This window comes from Cucurbita maxima, unplaced genomic scaffold (genome assembly GCF_002738345.1).
Source record: "Cucurbita maxima cultivar Rimu unplaced genomic scaffold, Cmax_1.0 Cma_Scf00027, whole genome shotgun sequence".
In the NCBI taxonomy this organism is placed as follows: Eukaryota; Viridiplantae; Streptophyta; class Magnoliopsida; order Cucurbitales; family Cucurbitaceae; genus Cucurbita; species Cucurbita maxima.
Genome location: NW_019272043.1, coordinates 2,440,427 through 2,467,555, shown reverse-complemented (window position 1 = coordinate 2,467,555; position 27,129 = coordinate 2,440,427). Strand labels below are relative to the sequence as shown.

The window sequence follows — 27,129 nt, the reverse complement described above, 5'->3', positions numbered from 1 at the left end:
TTTTTTTTTTTTTTTTTTTTTTTTTTTTTTTTTTTTTTTTTTTTTTTTTTTTTTTTTTTTTTTTTTGTCATTAGAACTTTTGTTTGGTTTTATTAGAATATATATATATAAATAAATAACCTTTATATTTGGTTCCGAATAGGAAAATGTCATAAAATTTTATGGTAAGAAATTGTATTTGTATTTATTTGATGAAATTAATTATGGTAAGCTTATTTATATAACGTTAATGGGTTACCTAATAAAACAATTCAAATTAACTCCAAATATCACTAAAAATTAATTTTTTTTTGGAACCACTAAAAATAAACAAATAATAATAAAAGAATCTTATTAATTGGATAATTGGTTATGATTTTAGTAATTAAGTTCATTAATATATTTCCTTGGAGAAAAATGAATTAAATAAATATATAATTATTTATTATTTCAATGTGGTTCATTTTTATTAACTGTAAATTTAATTTAAATCAATTAATTATATTTTAAAATTATAATATAATAATAGTGATAATGAATGAAGCAATCAAAATTAGTCTAAAAAGAGAATTATTTCGCTATAAAGACTCAATAATTAATTAATTATAGTTGTTAAAAATATTTTTTACCAACTTATTTAAACTCATCCTATTAAATAGATATTTTAGCTAATTATAATTAATTATGGTTAATAATTAATTTCATCAATTTAATAACTTTTTATCTGTAAAACTGAATTAATAAATTATTAGTAATTTATTTTAAATATATAGTTAACTATTGATTAATTACTTTACAATTGTTCGTCAATCTAGACCTGATATTTATAGTTTTTCTTGAATATCTTATGCTAGGTTCTTATAAAACGTTGAGGTGGAGATTTTGGGTGAGGGTCATGCGTGCCTCGACTCGATTCATACTTAGCTCAATAGACCCATTTGCATTCATTCTTTGATATGAGTTCCACATGGTCATAGGGCGTATACCATTACCCACATAGACTTCTCATCTTTGTACTTGTAAATTATGTATCCATTTAAATGCTAACTTTTATTTTTATAAATTAGTGATTTACTATTACTTTTTAGTTTATAAATTTCAAATCCTTTTCTCAATCATAAAATATTAGTCTATAATAAAAAGTCAAATATAATACATACGTTAAACCATAATTTAAGATTATGGTTAACAGATATAATTGCTAGCTTAAGATTTTAGTGATGATATAATCTTCCTAGTTTAGAGAGACGTAAATTGATTTTTTTTTCTTTTATTATTATTTCGTGATGGAGCATGAAGCATTGAACAAGCATGTTTCATGCTCGAAACAATCATACTAGTAGAATTCTCCACCATTAAATTTTTCTAAGCTTTTCTTTTCTTGTTTTTTAAAGTTGTTTATCCAAAGTTATTCAGCCTTATAGTTTTCTTGATTAATTATAGTTGTTTTGTTTTTTTAGACCGACTAATATTTATTCGACAACGCTAGACTGCGTTACGCTAACAAACTTGACAACGTTGTCGTGATTGTTTCACATTGTTATGCTTCAGTCATAAAAGAAGAAAAGGGTAGCAAACTAGGTTTGGAGATTGAGAATAAAATTAAGCCGACTCTCCTTGGGTGGTGGACCAGCAAAGCAGACACCGGTGAGAGGCTTTGTAGCCAAAATGTCATCTCGTTAGGTTTAATTAAGACATAAGAGAACGTTTAACTCCGACTTTATCTCAAAATTTTAATTTAGTTTGTAGAAATTTTCAAAATTTGAATTGGACCTCAAATTGGGGTTAAAAAGGAAAAAGATAAAAGAAATGGGTGTGGCATTGCACTATGTTATATAATGGATTACACGATGGCACGGGCGGGCCACGGCGAGAGCATTCACAGGCACGCTCTGTCCACACACTTGGCATCATCAAACTCGTCCATGCCTCTCGCTCGCCTTCTTCCATTGCCCAAATTCCTTTAAAATAACCCAAAGAATATCTCCCCATTTGGCCAGTTTCATTCTTCCCATCTCCACGTCCTTTTCGCTTTATCTCCACGCTGGCATCTTACCTCATTCTCACCCCATAATCCCACTCCCCTCACGGATCCCTATTCAGGACCCAAATCTTGGAGGCCGTGAGTTTGATTCCAGCCCCGTTTCTGTGGATCAGTCAAGGTGAATGAACATCGACCTGGGTTCTTATTCTTTTCATACTTGGTGTTCTCAAATTTGTACGATACCCTCCACATTTTCTACCCCATTCTGAAAAGGAAAAGTGAAAAAAGAAAAAAAGTAAAAAGGAACAGCAACGTAGCGATGGCCATTGACGGTTTTTTTCTTTTTCTACCTCGCTTCGCTTGAGGATAAAGGTTCAGAGCACGATTTGTGGGCATATCTCTGATTTTTCGTTTTCCCCTCATAGCCAAAGCTCTGTAATCCACTCTATATTAGGGGTTTTCCGACGCCCATTTCGTTTTATTGGACAATCATGCATCCTGATGATCATCCGCAGCAGCGGTTGTTAGAGGAGGAAGAGGAAGAAACTGCTTATGACTTAGCAGAGAAGGTTGTGGTAATTGGGATCGACGAAGTGGAGTCCGATTCCGATGTGGGTATGCTGCCGTTTTCATGGAGGAAGCTCTGGCTGTTCACTGGGCCTGGGTTTTTGATGAGCATAGCGTTTTTAGACCCTGGGAATTTGGAGTCCAATCTTCAGGCAGGTGCGATTGGAGGGTATTCTTTATTGTGGCTTCTGTTTTGGGCTACGGCCATGGGGCTTTTGATTCAGTTGCTTTCTGCCAGGCTTGGCGTTGCCACTGGTAAGCACTTGGCCGAGCTGTGTAGAGAAGAGTACCCAACTTGGGCAAGAATTGTGCTGTGGGTTATGGCGGAATTGGCCCTTATTGGGGCGGATATTCAGGAAGTTATAGGGAGTGCTATTGCTATTAAGATTCTGAGTAATGGAGCTTTGCCTCTTTGGGCTGGAGTCATCATCACTGCTTTAGATTGGTAATTTTGATTCAAACCCAGTTCTCAAATTGAGTTTGTTATCTATGATTATCTGTTTTTTCTGATTGATAGTGTTTATGTTGATTCTTGCCAGTTTTATCTTCCTGTTTCTTGAGAATTATGGTGTGAGGAAATTGGAGGCTGTTTTTGCTTTTCTTATTGCTACTATGGCTGTCGCATTTGCTTGGATGTTTGGTGAAACGAAACCAAATGGGAAAGAGCTTCTATTGGGTGAGTCCTGAGGACCTTTTTTTGGGGGTTTTTTGATGCTTGATATGTGTCATTATTGTTCTTGCTACTTGTTTACAGGTATTTTGATTCCCAAACTTAGCTCCAAGACAATTAAACAAGCTGTTGCAGTTGTGGGCTGTGTCATTATGCCACACAATGTGTTTCTGCACTCAGCTCTTGTGCAATCTCGAGACGTTGATTCGACGAAGAAGGGGCGGGTCCGAGAAGCTCTCAGATACTACTCCATTGAGTCCACTCTTGCACTTTTTGTTTCCTTCATCATCAACTTGTTTGTTACAACTGTGTTTGCTAAAGCTTTCTATGGCACAGACATGGCGAATAGCATCGGTCTCATAAACGCAGGCGAATATCTTCAAGATAAATATGGTGGAGGACTTCTCCCTATTCTGTATATCTGGGCTATTGGTTTGTTAGCTGCTGGCCAAAGTAGCACCATTACTGGTACATATGCAGGACAGTTTATAATGGGAGGCTTCCTTAACTTGAAGTTGAAAAAATGGCTTAGAGCTTTGATAACTCGGAGCTTTGCAATTGTGCCGACTATAATTGTCGCTCTCGTGTTCGAAACCTCTGACGGGATGGTCGATATTCTTAACGAATGGCTCAATGTCCTCCAGTCAATTCAGATCCCCTTTGCTCTGATTCCTCTTCTCTGTTTGGCTTCTAAGGAACATCTAATGGGCACTTTCAGAATTGGCCCCGTTTTAAAGGTATGTGTACCATGTTCACTAGACACATGCATTTTGTTCATGTTGCTCTCGTCAAATCAAACCTTAAATCCAAAATGTAAATGTAGCTCAATTGGTTAAGATATTTCTTGTAATAGTTCTCTTTGGGTTTTCCCTTTCGGACTTCTCCTCAAGGCTTTAAAACACATACCCTTCTAAAAGGTGTTTCGTTCTCCTCCCCAACCAATGTGGGGATTGTGTCCCCAACTAATGTGGGTTCTCACAATCCCCACCCCCTTTGGGACCAGCGTCCTCACTGACACTCGTTCCTTTTTCCAATCGATGTGGCACACCGCCTCGTGTCTACACCTTTGGGGAACAGCCTCCTCATTGGCACATCGTCCCGTGTCTGGCTCTAATATCATTTGTAATTGTTCAAGTCCACCGCCATCAGATATTGTTCTCTTTAGGCTTCCCCTCAACGATTTAAAATGTGTCTGCTAGGGAAAGGTTTTCACACCCTTACAAAGGGTGTTTCGTTCTACTCCCCAACCAATGTGAGATTGTGTCCTCAACAATGTAGGTTCTCACATTTCCTGGGCTGTTTTTAGTGTTTTAGGCCTAAGATCATTTCAAAACCTCCATAACTTGTAATTTTGGTCTGGAAATAAATATTTTGTAAGCAAAACAATTGTAGTTGAAGAACTCACATTGTTTTTATGCCCCTTTTCAGATATTCTCTTGGCTGGTGGCAGTGTTGGTGATGGCCATTAATGGGTATCTTTTGGTGAGTTTCATCTCATCAGAAGTGAATGGACTGCTTATAGCCATTTTCGTGTTTGTCTTCGTTGCTGCATATGTTGCCTTCGTTGTTTACCTCGTCTATCAAAGTATTTCCTTTTCAAGTTGGCACAACTTCATTAACTGGAAGGTCTCCACGGTTGTCGAAAACTGAGAGGTCATCGTTGATTCAATCGTTGAATCGTTGAATCGAGTTTTATAGACCACAGATCGATAATTGTCAAATAATTGCCTTTTCCTCAAGCATCTGTTAAAATGCAGTCAGAGAACAAGGAGTAACATATCAGTTAGTTTTAAGATATATGAGTTATGAGTTGACATGTTTTTCCTTGAGAAAATCTGTTATGGATACAGTGAAATGAAAGGATTGTGAGCCAGTGAATCTGGTGAGTGAGTTGAGGTTATGTTGTTAGGGTAGTCTTAGGTTATATATATTACGGTATTTCCATGCTTGGTGTCACGTCATACTTGTCCAAAGCGTAATGTTTGTGGCTGCATGTTTATGTCATGCCAATTTTTTTTTTTTTACTTAGTTTCATGTTGTATAACTTTATTATTATGTTTTCTGTGTGTATGATCATTCAATGTCTACTCCTGCCCAACATGAATCGCCTCATATGTATTACGGGGACCAAGTTAGTCATCGAACCTCTTCAGATTGAGTATTGTAATCTCTCTTGCTTACATGTCTTCAATACAATTGATTTTCACAATGCTTTCTTTAAATTTGTTTTCAACGATTTTCTGCGCCCACGTTTTGTAAAACATTTTCTCTCAACACGAGGCTCGACCATTCATCCAAAAGTGTGATTTTTAATTGAATGACTTGTTTGCAGGGTTAGAATAGTGTTGCTTGTGACAGATAAAAGCCAAAAAGATGTTGGCAACTAAACTGTTGACTAAGTCGCAAGTTGAGCAACTCATTGAGATCAAATATGAAATGTCATTCTTAAAAAAAGTCCATATATGGGCCGTTTCTTGGAAGAATGAGTAGCGAAACTAAATGAAGAAGTCAGTGGAGTCGACTCTATGAATGCTTGCTTGGATGGGTTGCCAATCAAATAATTGATTTTTAGGGTTGACTCCCTAAAAAAGAAAAAAAAACTATGTGATCGAGTAACTCAGAATGCAGAGGTAGCTTTGAGAACTCTGTTGCACACATAAAATAACGTGTCAGAGAGCTAGATACGAGGTAGCTTCGAGAAATCCGTAGAAAATCAAACCCTAGGTCAAACTTAGGTCAAACTTTACACGTTGAAGATCTCATAACTCAAGGCATTCAAAGGGAATCGAGATGCCAAAAAAACTCGAGAAATTTGTCTTTGAAATTGAGCAATACTTCGAAGACAAGGGAATTTGTTTAGATGAACTTAAAATCATTTGGCCATGATGCATCTCATCCACCATGACTATGACAGCATTAAAAGGTGAACAACATCCAAAATGGATTATATCATTAACTCATGGAAAGACCTTAAGAAAGAGTTGATAGAGTTGATGACTTAGTTTTTTTCTAAAAAGGTAGAATTCATTGTAAGGCTAAAGTTACAAGAACTACAACCCACCATAAGAATAAGAGACTATGTCAAACAATTATTTGCATTGATATTGGATATCAGAGACACGTTCGAGAAGGATTGCATCCATGAGCAAGATCAAAATTATATCAATGAATAAAAAATATTCAAGATCTTTCTGCAACATTTACCGCAACTGAAAAACTCCTAAACTTTGAGGATGAAGCGAATTTTCAAAAGAAACAATATTATTCCAAAACACTGGTGGTAGACCTTACAAGCCCACCCGTGAGAGGAATTAGGACACTAGTAGACTAAAGGGAGGAGATGATAGACCAAACGGGAGAATAGATAGACCACCTCGGGAGCATAAATTTAAACCCATCTCGAGGGCCCTATCCCACAAGAAATGGTCAAACAATGCCTTTAAAGTGTCTTCCATATAGGTCCCCACAGACTTTTCCATTGCCCTCGTCGAGTTGTCCTCTATGCACTTCAAGTCTTAGTACGAGGAGGGAATAGCCCTAAATAACCCTAAAGTAGAACTAGTGGCCGATAAAAAAGAAGACCACGACACCCTAGGAATGGGGGCGCTAAAATTTTTGTCGACCATAAAAAAAAATTGGACTCAAAAGAAGTGTTTGAGAAAAGGTTGATGTTTGTTAATGCTATGACCAACTCTCAGCCGAGTAAGAGCACCGTGGTGGATTCGAGTACAATCCATAACTTCCTCACATACCAAGAAGCCCACATATGGAAATTAAAGATAGAAAATGACCGTAAAGATGAAAGGTGTTAATTTAGAGGCACTAGTATCCATGAGAGTCTCCTTAGAGACTTGATAGATAGAAATGGATCTAGTCGTAGAGGCAACTGCTGCATAGTGCTTGAGATAAAATTCATTTTAGAACACAAAGTATCATAATGCCACTAGCGAAGTGTATTGTGATTTATGATTACAATTCCACTGAAATTCCTGTAAGTATTAAGTAGCTTGGCGATATAAGAATGATCTCTACCTTATGGTTGAAGAAAGGGCTTGCCCACGAAGAGCCCATGATTATGGTCGTATCAATGGTTGAAGAAGTAACCACCGCTTAACCTATTATAAGAGAAATCAGACATCCTGCACATTTATGCTGATATAATGTTTGATAGCTTGCCAAAGGCATTACCCTTCGATGAGTCATAAACAAGAAAATCGAGCTCCTACCTAACCCCCAACAAAAAATGCATATCGAGTGGCTCCACCAAAGCTAGTTGAATTGAGAAAACACTTGAACGAGTATTAGCAGCAGGGTTTGTTCGTCCTACAAAGGCACCCTATGCGACCTCTATGCTATTTCAGAAGAAGAGAGATGATACATTACGTTTGTGCTTTGGTTACATAGCCCTAAACAAGGGGATAGTACACAACAAGTACCCATCGTTGATTATGTAATGATACAAGCTTAAAAACAAACAAAAAAAAAAAAGTAATATTTGATGACGCATGAAGTCTCGCCGGAAATCGAAAGAGGGAGAGTTTTGATCAAATTGAGGTCAAATCAACCCCGAGATCAAAACAACAAGAATCAAAGATTGGTGAGAAATTTCTATGGACCAGTCACAGTTATCCACAAGGTTGAAGGCTGTAACTCAAAACATTAATATTCGACCAAGAAGATGTCAAGCACAAAGAGACAGTACAACCTCATGCAAAGAAGAAGAATTTCTAAACGAAGAAAGTAGGAGAGACTTTGACAGTGAAGACACCAAGAGTTACCAAACCGAGAAGTAGTTTTCAACAGTTCCTTGCAGATTGGAAGAGACTCCTCAATGCTGAGATTAGTTGGAACCGTGTCGAGAGACCTGAAATCAGCCTCAACCTACATCGTTGAATTCACAAAGAGTCGGTTGACAGAGACGTCAATAAATTGAGTGGGGGGAGGATGTCACGATCATATTTGTCCAAGGCGTGTTTTCTATGGGTGCATGTCGGATGTCCTGGTCATGCTTGTCAAGGACATGCAGTCATGGCCGAATGTCCGTTCTAAATCCCCTTTTACATGCTTTCATCTTGGATAGGCCTTTACTATTTCATATTGTGTCAATACGGGGTGTATGACTGGTCACCAAAATTATGTCTACACCCACCCGGGCTAAGATGCCCAAAAATGTATTATAGGGGATATAACTAGTTGTCAATTCTTCCTACTCAGGTTGTATGCTATCAAAGTCATTGTTGCCTACCACTTTTAGCGTATAACATTGTTTTCTTTATAATTCTTTTCAATGCATTTATGTGCTTACATTTTCCAAAATATTTCTCTCAAACGTGACCCGAGGCTCGAGCATATGCTGATATCCCACATGGTGGGTCCATGTGCGCGTGCGTAAACTGTGTGTGGAGAAGTACCACATATCCAACCGTGCCCAGAACTAGAAAGAGCTCAAGGTCATGCAACAGTTTTAAAGGATAGGTCATTTAGTAAGCATTTCTTAAAATACTCAAGCCAAGTGCTATTTTTATTTTTCAGGTAAAGGTAAATCACCTCTACACGGATGACGGTGTGTAACGACCGAGGAAAAAGAAAAAAAAAACTCAATCGCCGAGTTTCGCAGACCCCACATGAAACGGCAGCCACACCTCGCTCAGCCTTCAGCCCACGACTCCCAGAATCGATCAGAATACCTGCAAACAGAGAAAAGAAAGAAAATACTAGAGAGAGAAATTTCGGATAACATTGGTGAGTTCCCAATTTCTCCGACGAGTCCCAAACCACCCGAAAATCGACGCCAAACGCTCAGTTACCACCACGAGAAGGATCCCTAACGAAAGTACAATAACTCAATGTATGTTTTGTGCCTTTTCGTAAGCGCCGTCATCCGTAACCGAGGTCGAAAAATTGGGTTTTTCTAAACGTTCTTAGATCTATGGTTTTAGGAACTTTTAGGTGACTAATCTTCGAGGAAGGAAAAAGGATGACAAACAGAGAGGAAAAGGAAGAAAGAGGACCGAAATCGGCCACGGAAATGCCGCGGAAAGGAGAGTGAAAACGGCTGAAAAATCGGTCGAAGTCGGGTAAGGAAGTCGAGATTCACGGATTCGGGTCAACCCAAACCCAAAACCCGAGAGAGTCAGCCCGACTTCTTTCCCCTCGACCTCTGCCTTCGACCAAGCCCAACTACAGCAGCCCAAACCTCAATCTAGCCCAGAAGCCTCGATTCAGCTGAACTAACCCGAGACCAGACCCACTGTCCAATCGAACCGGCCTGCAACCCAAACACTTGTGGCCCAATCTAGTCAACCGAGGCCCAACAACCAGCCAGGCCCAGTAGCCTTCTGTAGCAGTCGACCCGAATCGGAGTGCGACTCGTGCCTCGACCCGACGCTCACTGCACAATGTGGCACGCACTGCTTCTGCCACATGGCACACAGTGGCACAAGCGGTCCCTCGGCTCGGCTAGGCGCAAACAGCTCGACGGCTGTTCGGCTCGACTCCCTTGTTTTTGGCCCAGTTTCCACTATTTCGACCCTTCTGGACTTGTTTTCGGCCCCGATAAGGTATCCGAGGCCGTTTTAGAGTCGTATTTCACAATTATTGAATTATTGGTAAATTAATTGTGAAATACTAACGGAAGGTGGCGAATGGTGTGCTAGAAAATAAACCCCGGCAATGTAGGAAGCAGCTCTCACGGGACAGGAGCTTACGTTTAGCTAATGAGGGAATACTTCGGCCAAGGCCAACCAAGTAAGTGACCTTACTATAGGATAGGCTAAAGATTGTTTGATTTATGATGATGTATGAGTATGACGTTGTGTTGTGAGGTAGGTTAAATGTACTTATTTATGTTTTGATGCATGACGTACATGTTATATTTGATGCACTTAATGGCTTCTATGATGAGTATGATGTATGCATGACGATGTTATTAATATGATGATGTTTCCCATGTTGAACATGTCTTGTGATATTGTTTGTCATATTGCATCATATCATTAGATCGACATAGGACACAACCCTAAGAGTATGAAAATGATATTAATGTAAATATCCACGAGCACATTTTACATAGTGTAACCAAGAGATGAAACTAGAGGGTTGTGTTAGAAAAGATGTATAATTGGACTTAGAGGGACGTCGTGCATATTGTATGTTCATAAACATAGGGTTATTTCCCCTAGAGATGATGAGTGCAGACGCGCACCGTATATTGAGCGCGAATGCACACAGATGAGGGTGTTCATGAAGTGCATGACACTATGGAGTTCCGGTGACCTCCGAATGTCTCTACAAATTAGCTTGACCAGAGGGTCCAGGGGGTGCACGAGCGCCTTGGGGATTCACACTCGCACGTGTGAGTTGTGTGTAGGGAAGTACTACACATCCAATTTGTCTGAGATTGTAGGTCACCCTTAAGATGATTAGAGATAGGTCTCTAATTCATGATTGCATGTGTTTGCATTAGCATGGCCCCTATAGTGGGGTCACTTACTGAGTATTTCTTCAAAATACTCCGGCGTGTGCCATATTGTTTTTCAGGTAAAGGTAAGGCGCCCATGTACGGTTGACGACGGCATCGTGATCAGAGACTATGGTGCGTGCATAGGATAGTTGCATATTTAAAATTCCTAGTATTGGTTAGGATAGAGTGTTTGCATTTCATTTATTTAAACTATTTAATTTGTAATTATTTTTATCTTATTTTGAACTCCAGCATGATGTTTGAAACACGTAAGTCCAACAGTGTTTTCTAGTGTTTTAACGTATTCTAAAGTTTCAAATTTTTTCGCTAATAAAGATGAGCATTTTTCGAGTTATATTCTGCATTAAAGATGAGCATGAGACGTTAGTAATAACTCTGAGTATGTGAAAATTTAGGGTTGTTACCCAATAAAATTTGGAATAACCATGGAAGCTAAGATATGATAGTAGTATGCATGGTTTTCCGTTAGTAGTTTATAGGTAGTTTTTCATTTTCATACTTCAACATTATGTTAAGGTTTTATTTTGACGACGTTATTTCTATTTCTTGTTTTAAACTAAATGTCTAAGTCCACGACTTTTGAAACCAAAGTATTATCATAAGAGCAAACTTGAGATAAAGTTGAAGAAAAAGAGAAGAATAGGAGGCTCATATATTCTAAGTAGTATTAGGTGAAGTCAAGATCATCCATCACATAAGGGGCTGAACCTCTTGAGTCCATTCTTGGCTATGAGGCAACCCTTTCATTCACTTTGGAGTTTGTCTATGAACTTAAGGGAGGTAAGGCATGGCAGTGAGAGCAAGTTACAAGGTTTCATCACCTCCCCACCTTTGAATATGCTGGTTGTTAGCATATGTATACGATATTGAAAAGAGTATGTGATAGCTTTTTTTATGAATGAAATGACTAAAGATAAGAATAAGACAGAGACAATTGAAGTTGTATGCGTGACGTTGTATGTCGGCCTAGTTGCTCAACCAGGAGTGATTGGGAGTCATATCAAGTCAAATCTTACTTTTCTTAAGTCAATGATAATTTTTAATTTATTTGGACCCCAACTCAATCAAGAATCGTTCTTGTTTTTCTACTCATATTAAGATTTGGAGTTTGGAAAACTTGAGAGCGGAGCCCCAGAACATGTCCAAACATGTAAATAACCTTTTGGATATTTCTTGAAGAAATATTTATAGGAATCGACTAAGACTTGGGAAAAATGACTATGAGCATATTATATGACTACTTTAAGTAACGAAGGGAAATTTGACCCATTTAGCTTATATGCTTAAATTATGTTTTTACTACTTTGATTTTGATTCTAATGGTTTTAAATGATCTCTTTGAACAAACTTTAGCAATGTATGCATAGACGCTTTATTAGGTTGATGTAGATGTTATTAGGAGTACTCCCTGATTAGATTCCCTATAAAGCATGCTAGGAGGTTGGAATATCTCCTTATGCCTATCAATCAATAATAACAAATACTATCAATTTGTTTTATTGGTTTTGTAAGTTATACATTTCAAATATTATCAATTTCTACGTTCATAATGGCTTTCATGATTGGGCGTGGCTTACACTTGGCTACCAATGGTTGAGCTTTGGGCATAGTGAGCCCTTGACCTTCACTCATATCAACCAACGAGCTGCTCACTCTTTCCCATTCAAAGCCTTGTATCAACGACGCTAAAGCTAAGCCAACCACGCGTTGCGCCATTCCCACACCAGGACAAGCTCTCCGCCCCAACCCAAATGGCAGTAGCTTGTAAGAATCAGCTCCACTCGAGTCACCATGTCTTTCTGGTTTAAACGCCGTGGGATCTTCCCATAGATCTGGGTCTCTATGTATAGCCCAAGCATTAATCAATACAATTGTGTCACGAGGAACATCATATCCTTCTATTTTGCAGTCTTGAAATGCACAGTGTGGCACAAGAAGAGGAGCAGCTGGGTTCAACCGCAATGTCTCAGAGATTATTCCTTGAAGATACCTCAAATTTGGAAGATCACTTTCATTCACTAGCCGCTCTTTCCCTATCAAATCATCTATCTCAGCTCTTGCTTTCTTTAACACGTCTGGATTGTTGAGCAAATGCGATAGCGCCCATTCTAATGTCACAGCTGACGTGTCAATCCCGGCTAAGAATATAACCTACAACGAACAACCAAACATTTAGATTATAAATGGAAAAACATGTGGTAGTTGAAGCAGAAATAAGATTGGTTGTACTCATACACCCATAAACATGAATTAAACAAAGAGACAAATTTACATGGTTTAGAGAGAAGAAATCAAATATATCTACGAACAACGATCAATCTCAATAATCAAAGTGTTTAGAAAGTCTATATCTCATACTCTCATACTAAAAATCTCTCAAATAAAGTTACTCCCAAATGTCACTCAACAAATACAAAACGACAATCAAATTCAATACATCTCAATCATTTCTCATTTCTCAATCATCACAGACAACTCTTTCTATAGGCACCGATGATTCAGGAATCATAAATAGTTATGAACTTATTAACTAAAAAAAGAGGAGAGAGAAATACTTGTATAAGTCCTTTGATAATAAGGTCACTATAATACTCCGGCTCATCTTTCTGCAAGCAAAGTAAATGATGAATCATAGAGTTCCCTCCATCCTTTCCATCTCGAGCTTCATCAATTAGTTCTTGAAGAAGTTCATCTCCTCTTCGTGCAAGATTCATTATCCTCTTCTTAAAACCAGTTGGATCAACCCAATTCCATAAGGGTATGAAATCACCCGGATTGGACGACCCACCATGCGCCATAATTTGTGTCACCAAATCTCTAAACTTCTTAGAATACCCCTCATCATAAAACCTCCTTCCACCCACCATTCCCATAACAACATTGAAAGTAAGATCCGACAGCATCGGCTCCACTTCCACTTCCCTAAACTCTTCCAACCAATCCCCACATAACTTCCTCAGCAACCGTTTCACTTCATTTTGTCGGATACCCAAGAACAGATTGAGGCGGCTGGTTGAGAAAATCTCGAGGGAGCAAATCCGGCGGAGGTTTCGCCAGTGCTCGCCGTAAGGGGAGATGGCGAGGGTTGTGTGGTTGTATGCTAAGTACTTTCCGGTGTCGAGCAATGGGCGATTTGCGAGAATGATGTCGTTTTTTGTGAAGCATTCTTGAACGGCTGAGGGGGAGGATATGAGTACGACAAGGCGTGAGCCGAATCGGAGAGAGATGACATGGCCGTGTTTTTGTGAGAGGTTGTGGAGTGATCGGTGGAGGGGGTGTTTGAGGAGATGGAAATGGCCTATTAGTGGAAGGGAGAAGAGTGGTGTTGGTGGGAGGTTGAGGCGATGAGGGGTTTGGAGAAAGTTGAAGGCGAAGAGAAGAGAAAGTAGAAGGAGGGGAATTGAAAGTAGGAGAATATCCATGGCTTTCTTACTTGCTTTTGGGATAAGGTTCCATGTTATATGCACAAATGCTTGGCAACCAAGGAACAAACTTTTTCCACCCTCCACTTCATTGACTCGATCATTACGGTTTTGGTTAGGTTACAAACTTATTTGGGTTGCATTGGATTGGATGCGAATAAATGAAAATTTTATAAATTGGCATAGTTTTCCCAACCTTATCGCTAACATGTCACCTGGTGTCCATCCCCCTTCAGAGCTCAACCTCCTCGCTGGTACATCTCCCGATGTTTAGCTCTATACCATTTGTAGGATGCTGGCACATCCCCTTTTAGGGCTTAGCCTTCTCGCTAGCATTGTCGGGTGTCCATCCCCTTCAAGACTCAGTCTCCTCACTGGTACATCGCTTGATGTTTAGCTTTTATACCATTTGTAGGACGCTAGCACATACCTCTTTGGGACTTAGCCTCCTCACTGACATATTGCCGATGTCCACCCCTTCGAGACTCAGTCTCTTCGCTGGTACATCGTTCGGTGTTTAACTCTAATACCATTTATACGAGACTGGCACATTCCCTTTGGGACTTAGCCTCCTTGCTGGCACATCTCCTAATGACTAGCTCTAATACCATTTATAACAGCTCAAGCACACAATTAGCAAATATTGTCTTTTTTACACAACTAGCGCATACAACTAGCAAATATTGTTTTGCAAATATGGTCTTTTTTTTTGGGGGTTTTTAACTTTTTAAAAAAATATATTTTTAAAATATAAATTAAAATTGAGTTATAAATTTTAATTAAATATAAGAATAAATAAATGACTCAAACCATCCAAAAACAACTTAGTAAAAACATATAGGTTGAGTTTATCATTTAATAAAAATATTAAATTGTTTGGGTTAAAAATTTTAGGATAACATAGGATTAAAATAAGTTCATATTACAATTTGAGCGTTTACTAGATATTTATTTTATGTAATAGCCGACCTATTTGAACGAAGAAAAATTTGCAACCACTTAAATTAAAAACTTTATCTTTGTGACACCTTTGACCAGAAAGAAAAAAAAAATAAATAATAAAAACTAAAATTGAAAGGAAAAATAAAATTAAAAAAATACTTTTAATTGAAAAGAGAATGATTGTGTTACGTATATTAATTTATTCATAGTCTACCAAATGAATATATTTTTCAAAATAGGAGAAAATATGAATCCCATTGCCCAATAAACGAAAAGGTTTTTATTGATTTTTTATTTTATTTCAAAGGTAATGAAAAGTGAACAAAAAAAGAAAAAATGAATCTATGCGTCTTCTACATAAAGACGAAAAAACCCGAACATCAAAACTTGAGAAGATAAAACGTACTTCGTTGAAGAAACAACATATCATTAGGAAAAAAATTATCCCCTTTACAACGATAATAAGCACACAGCAACAAAACAAAAACACACGGAATTAACGTGGAAAACTTTAAAACCCGAGAAAACCCTATTTCTTCTCTTAGCTAGTGATAAAGAATTTGGCATTGAAATACGTGAACATCTCTCTAATAATATAAAAACTTGTTTTTCAATGTTTTTTCAAATTTTTTTATGTCACCTTTCATTTCTCTAACAAAGTTTAGGCAAAATATTCATTTTTTTTTTTTTTTTTTTGGAAAAGCGTTGACCAAAATGGTAATAAGATATTTTTATTCTCAAGTTTGACTAAGAGATGTTGTTTAATTAATTGTAATAAAATAACAATAACTTGTCGCTCGAGCAAAATTGTTTATCTTGGATACGGCATCGCCAATAAAGAATTAAATTAATTTATATTGTATTACAAACTTGGCTGCACCTAAATTTCCACTCCCTTTCTTTCTCTGTTTAATTGTATTTAAATTGTTTAAGCTTAAAATACATATATTTTCATAGAAAAACAATCAAATTTTGAATGAATATCATTTCACACCCCCTGATGTTACAACTTTGCATGTCCTTACGTTATCAAGGGATCTATCAATTGTGTAAAGTCGATCAACTAACGAGAAATCAAGGGATATATCTATCGTACAAAGCCGATCAACTCTCATGCACACATAACAGTTGTCACAAGTAAATTCACAATACAGTGTACAATTCTCATGCACACAGATATACAATTTATCTCAAGACCCTAATATGATATTTAAAATAATTCTCGTTTATATTGATTGGTAATTGTATCACAACTACCGATATAGGTAATTATTATGGTTTTCATGCCCACATTAAATTCATAGGCATTCAAAACGTCCAACAAAGTCTCGTAAATATAAATTTCAAGTATGCATAACATTCAAAGTAAACCCGAGAAATTCCCTATTAAAATTGCCCTAAATTAAATGAAAATTCATTTAAAACTAGGAAAACCTAAACAACAGGCCTCGAAATCATAATCAAGACAAACAAGTCCAGTTGACCAAAACCATTGATTGTTGACTGAGGAGCTGGTCGTTGACTGAGTTTATTGTTGACCAAGCCATGTGGAGCCGTCTGAGCCGCACGCCGAACGCGAGTTGTACTCCTGAGTCAAGCTGCAAATGGTACGATAGACTGGTGGGCTTTGGGGTTGGGTGGCGCGTGTATAAGCTTGTTGGGTTAAGAGAGCAACTGGGCTTGGCTAGTGAGTTAGCTAGTGAGGTTTCTAAGCTTGGGCTAGTATTGAATTGGGATGTTGGTTGAGCGTGTATAGGGTGAACGATAGATTGAATTAGACTGAACCAAGCTATACGTGAATTCAATCGAACTAAGATGAATCGAGATGGATTGCTTCTTCAATCTCTCTCACAAATCCGCGGTATTCGAGACTTAACCGTGACTCGTCCACTAGCATTCCACAATGTTTTACGACAGTGCAACTCTGCAATCACGATCGGAGTACAACAACAAACACAATCCTCCTATCTATTAAACAGTGTTGCTACCAATCTCGAGAGAAAATTAATCAAAACAACATCGAAAACCTATTTTAAAAAGGAAATTCAAGGGCTTATCGGTCGGTGTTTCAAAGCTCCATTGACCTCACCTTCAACATATACGGTGGTCTAAGTCGAACTTCGATAACAAAAAAACGCAACGACCATCTTAACGAGTTTAGAAAGTCATAAGGTTAAACAAGAAAAAATATTCTATACTCACTACAAAAATCCAACCTTTTGGTTTAGGGTTTGTCTAATTTATTTTTTATAATTTAGCCTAATTTCTTACTCGAACGATGACTCGAGGCAATACCTCTCTTCCTCCCTCATTCTTTGTTCCGGTCATATATGTTTTAAAGATTTATTATACAAAATCTTAAATTTTACGACTAAATGTCAATTAGGTAAGCGCGTTCACTACTGATTTGGTTGAATGAATTGTATAAGGTATGAATGGCGTGTGCCATGTGATCTTTGCACATGTCGTATCTTGTGATTGTAATATTTACTTATTATGTTATGATGTGTTATGATGTGAGATATGTCATGTTATGGATTATCATGTTGACATGTTATGCTATTTACGGTGGTGCTATGTTATATATTACATTATGAAATTGACATAAAATGATTATGTTACGTATGAAATAAATTAATATATATATTGCATCACAAACACATGCCATAATTTAAAACTATGGAGACCTCATGCATATTAGATGTTCACGTGCATCGGGATACTTCCCTGCACGTACACTATGATGTTATAGTATGGTACGATGTACACAATGATACTACGCACTCCCTTCCCTCCGTGGTATATTGGCAACGTGAGTGTACGCTAGTTGAAGGTCAAGTCTAGAGAGTATGTATACCATCTCGCCTAGGGTCTATGGGTGTGTTGTAGGCCATGTGTAGAGAAGTACTGCACATCAAATCCAGTGCAGGATTGGGAGTTGAAACCAACGTTATGAAAATGATATTTTATGAAAAGATACATGTTCCAAACATGATTGTTTGATCACATTTCTTAATTTCAATAGTGGACTACTTTCTGAACATTTCTTAAAAAACCGTGCTACTCTTTCTTTTCAGGTAAAGACAAGACACATTTACACGAATCACGACGTTGCAGTGACGCCCATGGGACCAAATCTATGGTAGATGCACTTTCATGTTGTTGGTAGCCCTTAAGTTAGATCAAAACACTACTTTGTTTGTTTCCGCGTCCATTGTTGGCAATTTTATTATGAATATATAAATCCATGAAATAAATATTTTTAAAATTTTAAATTTCTTTCGTGACAATACATAAATATTTTTATTAATGTAACTAATAAAATGACTTGAAAAATGACAATATTGGACTGTTCTCAATAAAGTTTGGACTTTTCTCAGTCTCTTTAAAATGAAGCATTCGCCCAACTGAAACTTCAACTGTAAATTGTTTAGCTGAATCAATCAGCTCCCATTTTCCCTCTTCGATCCGTCTCCCATTCTTGCCAATGGTACGAACACTCATTCTACTCCCTGCAATTCTCATCCATTGCTTGCACCTCACGCATCTCTGCCTCTCCACCGATCCCATTTCCTCCAATCGTCTCCTTACCCCTTCGCATCGCGCCATGGTCTTGCCTCTCTACCTCTCTTCGCCTAATTCCTCCAGATTTCTCTCGAACCCTCGCCGTCATCTCCGCGATTTCACCAATTCCAACAATCGCTCCAATGCTCGAATGCGCCTCTACGATGAACTACTTCTAAATGGGTATGTTCCATCTCCTTCAAATTTCCCATGATTTTCACTTTTGTTTGATGCAATGTGGTTTTTGGTTAAGGTATTATACGACCAAGCTTTGGATCGGAACTCCACCGCAGCAATTCGCGCTTATTGTTGATACGGGGAGTACGGTTACTTATGTTCCTTGCTCCACTTGCGTAGAGTGTGGGAAGCACCAGGTTAAAATGTTTACAAATTGATCATTATTAGAGCGTTTATAAGGGTTTCATATTCATATTCAACCATCTGCTCTGTTTTCTTTTATGAACATTCGTATGGAACTTGGTAAACCAATACAATTTTGGTAGGGAAATAGATCGAATGATATGGATCCTAGTTGATATATGTTTTTTGCTCCAAAGGGTGAATGATAAACTGTGAGAATCCCACATTGGTTGGGACACAATCCCACATTGATTGGGGAGGAGAACGAAACATCCTTTATAAGGGTGTGGAAACCTTTCCCTTGCACGTTTTAAAGCCTTGAGGGAAAGCCCAAAGAGGACAATATCTACTAACGGTGGGCTTAGACTGTTACAAATGGTATCAGAGTCAGACACCAGGCGATGTGCCAGGGAGGAGGCTGTTCCCTGAAGGGGGTAGACACGAGGCAGTGTGCCAGTAAGGACGCTGGGCCCCGAAGGCTGTTCCCTGAAGGGGGTAGACACGAGGCAGTGTGCCAGTAAGGACGCTGGGCCCCGAAGGAGGGTGGATTTGGTGGTGATCCCACATCGATTGGAGAAAGGAACGAGTGCCAGTGAGGATGCCGGGTCCCAAAGGGGGGTGGATTGTGAGAACCCACATTAGTTGGGGACATAACCCCACATTGGTTGGAGAGGAGAATGAAACACTTTTATAAGGGTGTGGAAACCTTTCCCTAGCAGACGCATTTTAAAGCCTTGAGGGGAAGCCCGAAAGGGAAAGCCTAAAGAGGACAATATCTGCTAGCGGTGGGCTTGTGTCGTTACATAAACATTATCCATTTAATGCATGAGACTGAATTGTATGATTGGTATTCTATATGGGTCTTGAAGTTTGTGGATGTGCTAGTTTTATGGATAAAGTTTGTCCTGTGATTTATTATATTTGTATTAAAACATTTCTAGTTCTTTCTTTCATAGGTACCTTGCAATGTGCGGTAGTTGGTACTTAAACTTTTATTTCTACCAGGACCCGAAATTTGATCCAGAATCGTCGAGCACTTACCAAGCTGTCAAATGCAACAATGATTGCAATTGTGACAATGATGGATTGCAGTGTATCTATGAAAGGAAGTATGCTGAAATGAGTACTAGCAGTGGTGTCCTTGGTGAGGATGTTATATCCTTTGGCAATCAGAGTGAACTCATACCACAGCGTGCTGTGTTTGGGTGTGAGAATGAGGAAACGGGGGATCTTTACAGTCAACGTGCTGATGGAATTATGGGCTTGGGCCGTGGTGATCTTAGTATTGTCGACCAGCTTGTTGACAAAGGTGTGATTAATGATTCTTTCTCACTATGCTATGGTGGTATGGATATTGGTGGTGGTGCTATGGTTCTTGGGGGAATCTCTCCTCCATCAGATATGATTTTTAGCTACTCAGATCCTGTGAGAAGGTGTGTTCTAAAGTCGTTTATCCTAAAGAATTGTACTTCATGTTCATTCATAACAATTACAATTGATCATCGCAAGTTTACTTTTCTTTTGGGATGGCAACAGTCCATATTACAATGTTGATTTGAAGGGGATACATGTTGCGGGTAAAAAGTTGGTTCTGAGTCCTAGTGTCTTTGATGGAAGATATGGAACTGTCTTGGATAGTGGTACAACTTATGCTTACCTACCAGAGGAAGCGTTTGGAGCTTTCAAGGATGCTGTAAGCTTCTATTCTTTCAATTTACTATTCACTGCCAGGAGTATCTTTACTAATTCTGAATTTGAAGATTGTTGCATGCTTTCCAAAGAACATCATAAGCTGATCTAACCTTTCTCTTTGTAAAATCCCACGTTAGTTGGAGAGAGGAACGAAACATTCCTTATAAGGGTGGAAACCTCTCCCTAGTAGACACATTTTAAAACCTTGAGGGGAAGCTCAAAAGGGAAAGCCCAAAGAGGAAAATATTTGCTAACGGTGGGCTTGGGCGGTTACAAATGGTATCAAAGCCAGACGCCGAACGGCGTGCTAGTGAGGACGGTGGGCCCCCAAGGGGAGTGGATTGTGAGATTTCACCTTGGCCGAAGAGCGGAACGAAACATTCTTTATAAGGATGTGGAAACCTCTCCCTAGTAGATGCGTTTAAAACTTTGAGGGAAAGCCCGAAAGGGAAAGCCCAAAGAGGACAATATCTGCTAGTGGTGGGCTTGGGCTGTTACAAATGGTAACAGAGCCAGACAACAAACGGTGTGCCAGCGAGGATGTCGGGCCCCCCAAGGGGAGTGGATTATGAGATCCCACCTCAGTTGGAGAGGGAAACGAAACATTCCTTATAAAGGTGTGGAAACTGCTCCCTAGTAGACGTGTTTTAAAACCTTGAGGGAAAACCCGGAAGGGAAAGCCCAAAGAGGACAATATCTACTAACGATGAGCTTGGGCCGTTACAAATGGTATCAGAGCTAGACACTGAACGACGTGCCAACGAGGACACAAGCCCCTAGGGAGGGTGGATTGTGAGATCCCACATCGGTTCGAGAGGGGTATGAAACATTCCTTATAAGGGTGCAGAAACCTCTCCCTAGTAGACGCGTTTCAAAACTTTGAGGGGATGCCTGGAAGGGAAAGCCCAAAGAGGATAATATCTGCTAGCAGTGGGCTTGGGCTTTTACAAATGGTATCAGAGCCAGACACCAAACCGCGTGCCAGCGAGTACGCTGGGCCCCCAAGGGGAGTGGACTGTGAGATCCCACCTCGGTCGGAGAGGGAAACGAAACATTCCATATAAGGGTGTGGAAACCTCTCCCTAGTAGATGCGTTTTAAAATCTTGAGGGGAAGCTCGAAACGGAAAGCCTAAAGAGAACAATATTTGCTAGCAGTGGGCTTATGCTGTTACAAATGGTATCAGAGTCAGACACCGAACGGCGGGCCAGCAAGGACACTGGACCCCAAAGGGGAGGGTGGATTGTGAGATCCCACATCGGTTGGAGAGGGGTACGAAACATTCCTTATAAGGGTGTGGAAACCTCTCCCTAGTATATATTTTAAAACCTTGAGAGGAAGCCCAAAAGGGAAATCCTAAAGAAGACAATATCTGCTAACGGTGAGCTTGGGCTGTTACACTCTTGTTCTCTCTAATGCAGTTGCCTTGTAATGTCATCTTTTTCATTTGCCGTGCACTTAATCTCTTGATCGAGTGCAATAGATTTTCTTCTTTTGCAAGAGTCTATAATTTCAAAGTTACGAATGAATCTTGAATTCTTATTTGGAGTCCTCTTTTATTGTTGGTTAGAATGCATAATGAATTAAAAAAAGAGCAATTTCTTCAGATCATGGACGAGCTTCATTCTTTGAAGAAGATTGATGGTCCTGACCCAAATTTCAAAGATACATGTTTTTCTGGTGCTGGAAGGTATGGTTATCTAATAATTGTCCGTTTTAAAAGCGAGTTACATCATCGAGTAATTAATTCGTTACCTTATGTCAGTGATGCTGCTGATTTATCAGACATATTTCCCACAGTTGACATGATATTTGATCATGAGCAAAAGTTGTCTCTAGCACCGGAAAATTACTTGTTTCCGGTGAGGAATTACTCTTTATTATTTATTTCAACTGGTTTGGTTGTTAGAATAGTTTGTGTAGTTGCTAAGTTAATGGATTCTTCTTTACTATGAATTCTCCAAATCATTACTTCAGCACTCAAAGATACATGGTGCATATTGTCTGGGAATTTTTGGGAATGCAAATGATCAAACTACTCTTCTAGGAGGTACGCTCTTTTCATGGTGGAGATGAACATACCTATTTTTTTTAATCACATGTTACATTTTGGCATGATTATTTCTTGTGATAGGCATCGTTGTCCGCAACACTTTAGTGATGTATGACAGAAAGCATTCAAAAGTTGGATTTTGGAAAACAAACTGTTCTGAGTTATGGGAAAGGCTACACATTTCAGATGATAATGCCCATGCTCCAGCTACATCGCTCGATACTGATATTGCCCCTGCATCTGCTCCAAGCGAGTCTCCACGTTATATGATTCCAGATATTTTTATTTTTGTTATGCTTTTATGCTTGTATGGCAGCTTGACATCATATCAGTTGGTTCTGTAGTGATTTTCCTTTTATGTTACTGTCATTATGACACTCGAGGTTCTATCATAAACAGTGTAGAACATTTTGAAATGCAAATTTTCATGATTATTTTATAAATTTATGCCTGTTGCAATTTCTACCTTAAATTGCCTGTTTGTGAAGTGTTTTCTTTTGTTTGCTGTGAAGAAGAGCTCCAGATTGGACGTATCACATTTGAGATCTTGTTGAATATAAGCTACCCAGATCTGGAGCCTCATCTTACGGAGCTTTCGGATCATATTGCTCACGAGTTAAATGTTAGCCAGTCACAGGTTAGTGCACATGACACATCGAGGATAGATTGAAAACTCTTTTAGCAGTTTTTAATGATCATTTTGGTATAATCTGTAAAACTTGCACTTATAAAAGTTTAGATTAACAACTGGGTTATATTAAAAATTAAGCTCTAATAGTCCTTCTGTTACCATAGTTAGTTAAGCGTAAACTGAAAATGACGTTACATACTAATGTCGATTGATTTTCGAGATCTCACATCGGTTGGGGAGGAGAACGAAGCATTCTTTATGAGGTGTGGAAACCTCTTCCTAGCAAATGCATCTTAAAAACCTTGAGAGAAGTCCGAAAGAGAAAGGCTCAAAGAGGACAATATCTGCTAGCGGTGGACTTGGGCTGTTATAAATGGTATCAGAGCTAGATACAGGGTGATGTGCCAGCGAGGAGGCTGAGCCCGCTCCGAAGGGGGTGGACACGAGGCAGTGTGCTAGCAAGGACGCTGGGCCCCGAAGGGGGTGGATTGGGGGGTTCCACATCAATTGAAGAAGGGAACGAGTGCTAGCGATGACGCTAGGCCTTGAAGGAGGGTGGATTTTGAGATTCCACATCGGTTAGGGAGGAGATCAAAACATTCTTTATAAGGGTGTGAAAGCCTCTCTCTAGCAGACGTGTTTTAAAAACTTTGAGAGAAAACTCGAAAGGAAAAGTTCAAAGAAGACAATATTTGCTAACGGTGGGTTGGGCTAGCCAAACATTAGTTTAATCTTTGAGTTTGTGATCATATCTAACTCTGTATAGCATGTTGTTTGAACCATTTTTCAGGTCCATTTATTGAACATTACCGTGGGAGGAAATGTTTCAGCTATTAGGCTGGCCATACTCCCTAATGGATCTTCGGAATTTTTCTCAAATGCGACTGCCACGGTAAATGATTATACCTGCTATGGTAAACTGCATGACAACCGAAAATTCACAAGCATGACTTTTCAAATCTTGTTCTTCTCCGCAGACGATTATTACTCTCATCAAGGAGCATCACATGGAGCTACCTCCTACATTTGGAAGTTACCAGGTAGTTCAATGGAATGTCGAACCTCTAACGAAAAGGTAAATATATAGATATTATTGTTTCTTATGTCCATCTTAAAGCCTTTTTAGCTTTTTATTTTTGAATATTAAGCTCTTTTATGTTAGTTATCTACTTTGAGATTTCACATTGATTGGAAAGAGAAACGAGTGCCAATGAGTACGCTGAGTCCTGGAGGGTAGATTGTGAGATCCCACGTCGATTGGGGAGGAGAACAAAATATTCTTTACAAGGGTGTGGAAACATCTCTCTAGCAGATACGCACCAAAGGGAAAACTCAAATAGGACAATATTTGTCGGCAGTAGGCTTGAGCTCTTACAACTACTTTCCAAAAATGTTTTCGAGGCAGAGTAGACCTAATAAATATTTTTACCCGTTTGCCTTTTTTTGATCATCTGGACCACTCCCTTATGCGCCACTCATTGTCATACCATGGAACTTATTAGAATTAAAATCGAAAGCTCGAAAGGGCTTGAAACTTTGGAAGTTCTTGAAGGGACTAAAATGGTAATGTAGTCAAGTCTTGTTGAGTAGGTAAATGTTCAATGGTATTAATGTAGTCCAAACTCTTGTATTTGGTTTTAGGTCAGTGTGGAAGCGAGTTTATGTTGTGGTGGTTTTAGCTGTTATAGTGACCCTTATCCTTGGGTTGTCAGCATTGGGAGTGTGTCTTATTTGGAGAAGCAGACAGCCAGGGTTCAATGCATATAAGCCTGTCAATGCAGCAATTCCAGAGCACGAACTCCAGCCCTTGTAAACAACCCTTCCCAACACATTTTTGGTTTCTTCTCACTCTTTGCATCTTTTTCGTTTTATAGCTTCAAATGTTCAGAATTATTATTTTTTAGCCTTTGTATTCATTTTATTCTCAAAGGCTCTAACATTAAACAAACCAAACGAGTTCCATTTGGGTGCAATGGTTTCAACTTTATGGTGGTAGTAGTTGAAGGAAAAAATTCCTTTTCTTATAGACTAACGATGTCTACAGGCAGAGACGGGGAAGCCTTTCCCGCACCATCCTTGCTACAATGCATGGAGCAAAGCCCATGCTTACTCCACGGAGTCTCATCCACCTTTTCAGACATCAGGAGATGCTTCAAGCCAATCGGGCGGGTAAGCCAAGGGCATGGGTGAGTGAACTCGATGCAAAATTTCCTATTGCGTGTGTTGAAAATATATTTATATTAAATGGAGCGAGACAGAAAATTGGGCGGGAGTGGAGATGGGAATGGGGATGGGGACCCCATTTATTTAATGGGGAACCACTCCCTCCCCCGTTCCCTCTCTACATGGAGAATTCTCTCACTGTTTAAGGCGGGTTTCTGTAGGTAAAATGGACATTTCTACAATATAGACGTGTCGAACAAATCGAGTTTGTTAATCGTTAGACGTTGAAATCTTGTGTTTTGTGTTGATATATAAATTCATTGCAAGAAGTGTAAATATATTGATAGCATTTATACCCGGTCAAGCTGCATCTATGCTACATTCAAAGTCAAGGAAAACCCTTTATGGATGGAACATTAAATATGCAGACATTATTGAAAATTGTAGCTGGTTTAATTCTAACTTCTAGGCATATAAGGATTTTGGATTTGAAAAAATTCATGTTAAAGTAAAATTTCACTGGAGTCGTAGTAGCATAGAAGGAGTGTTTCGAGCCTATCTATATCAAGGGTACGACTTCACATATCTACGAATAATTTTTTTTCACAAGTCTAGAAATCTCTCACTAACATGCGTGTTTTAAAAAATTGAGAGAAATACTCAAACAGAACAATATCCGGCGGTTGCTTAGCCATATAATATCATTATCTATAAATATATTTTTTTTTATAAATAAAATATAAATTTTATTTAAAAATCAAACCCTTTTAAACTAACCTACCTAATTTGAAATCAGGTAGTTTAATTAAATTGGTTTACATTGAAATAGTATTTTTCATTTAACAAATAATTTAAAGTTTCAAATTTGAACTTATAATCTCTTGATTGACGGGACGGTACATGTTGATTGACTAAATTTTAAGTTTGACTTATCGATTATTTAATAAACTAGGTCAATATTTTCCTTTCTATGGAATGTTTCTTGGCAAATTCTCATCTCTTGGTATTCTAAAAGTCAACCCTAACTCTCGGATTAAATATGATATGATATTAATATTCTACATTTTAAGGTAGATTAGAATACAATCCTTAAATACAATCTAAATGATTAACGTTCATAACAAATTGCCTTCTTAAAAGTCATAGGCTTGAATTCCCACCATTATTAGCTACGTGAGATTTAAAAAAATAAAAAAATGAAAGACTAAATGTATAGTAATTTAAATCTTTCTTTTCTTTACCCGTGTTTGTATCGATAATATGTTGTTTTTTCCCGTCAACATGCCAACGTATTCCAGTGATAAAATACCTAGTCCTTAGTTAATAATGTCGTGTTTGTTGCCTAATACTTAAAAACAACAACTTATATAGTAAGGATGACAGATGATAAACTGCGGTTTAAATTTTATTAATGAAATTAAAAGATTAAAACTTTAAAACCAGCTTAAACTCAACACTTGGAATCAGATGATGCTATTTCCTTTGAATTATTCCATTGTTCTAAGAACGCCGAGAAAATTGAAGAAAGAAAGATGAAGAAGTTTGAATAAATTGGTAAACAAGGAGAATAAAATCGACCCCACATTCCAAGTAGGCCATTTAAAAGGGCCATAACGAATA

At 38.4% G+C, this 27,129-nt stretch overlaps 3 protein-coding genes across 7 annotated transcripts; 2 read left to right on the top strand and 1 right to left on the bottom strand.

The window, feature by feature from the left end:
* The first annotated feature begins 1,979 nt into the window (after positions 1-1,979).
* On the top strand, positions 1,980-5,380 carry LOC111499613 (metal transporter Nramp3). The gene is made up of 4 exons (XM_023151215.1): positions 1,980-2,975; positions 3,070-3,206; positions 3,285-3,937; positions 4,629-5,380. The coding sequence occupies exons 1-4, from the start codon at positions 2,455-2,457 to the stop codon at positions 4,848-4,850; spliced, it is 1,533 nt and encodes a 510-aa protein (XP_023006983.1). The 5' UTR covers positions 1,980-2,454; the 3' UTR covers positions 4,851-5,380.
* A 6,748-nt stretch (positions 5,381-12,128) lies between these two features.
* LOC111499919 (cytochrome P450 81F3-like) lies at positions 12,129-14,174 on the bottom strand. The gene is made up of 2 exons (XM_023151647.1): positions 13,239-14,174; positions 12,129-12,834 (listed from the first exon to the last, which is right to left on the bottom strand). Exons 1-2 carry the CDS (start codon positions 14,103-14,105, stop codon positions 12,205-12,207), a joined length of 1,497 nt encoding a protein of 498 aa, XP_023007415.1. The 5' UTR covers positions 14,106-14,174; the 3' UTR covers positions 12,129-12,204.
* Positions 14,175-18,438: 4,264 nt separating this feature from the next.
* LOC111499862 (aspartic proteinase nepenthesin-2-like) lies at positions 18,439-25,297 on the top strand. Of its 5 annotated transcripts, none has more exons than XM_023151567.1 (12): positions 18,439-18,794; positions 18,865-18,985; positions 19,977-20,404; positions 20,508-20,664; positions 22,270-22,352; positions 22,428-22,524; positions 22,640-22,712; positions 22,797-22,964; positions 23,228-23,352; positions 24,137-24,238; positions 24,324-24,386; positions 24,988-25,297. In XM_023151567.1, exons 1-12 carry the CDS (start codon positions 18,535-18,537, stop codon positions 25,111-25,113), a joined length of 1,803 nt encoding a protein of 600 aa, XP_023007335.1. In that variant the 5' UTR covers positions 18,439-18,534; the 3' UTR covers positions 25,114-25,297. The 5 variants fall into 5 exon arrangements, with proteins under 5 accessions (XP_023007335.1, XP_023007338.1, XP_023007336.1 ...); XM_023151570.1 differs by having other exon boundaries at positions 22,797-23,005; positions 23,233-23,352; positions 24,324-24,421; XM_023151568.1 differs by lacking the exon at positions 24,988-25,297 and adding an exon at positions 24,530-24,596 and having other exon boundaries at positions 24,324-24,435.
* Positions 25,298-27,129: the final 1,832 nt, after the last annotated feature.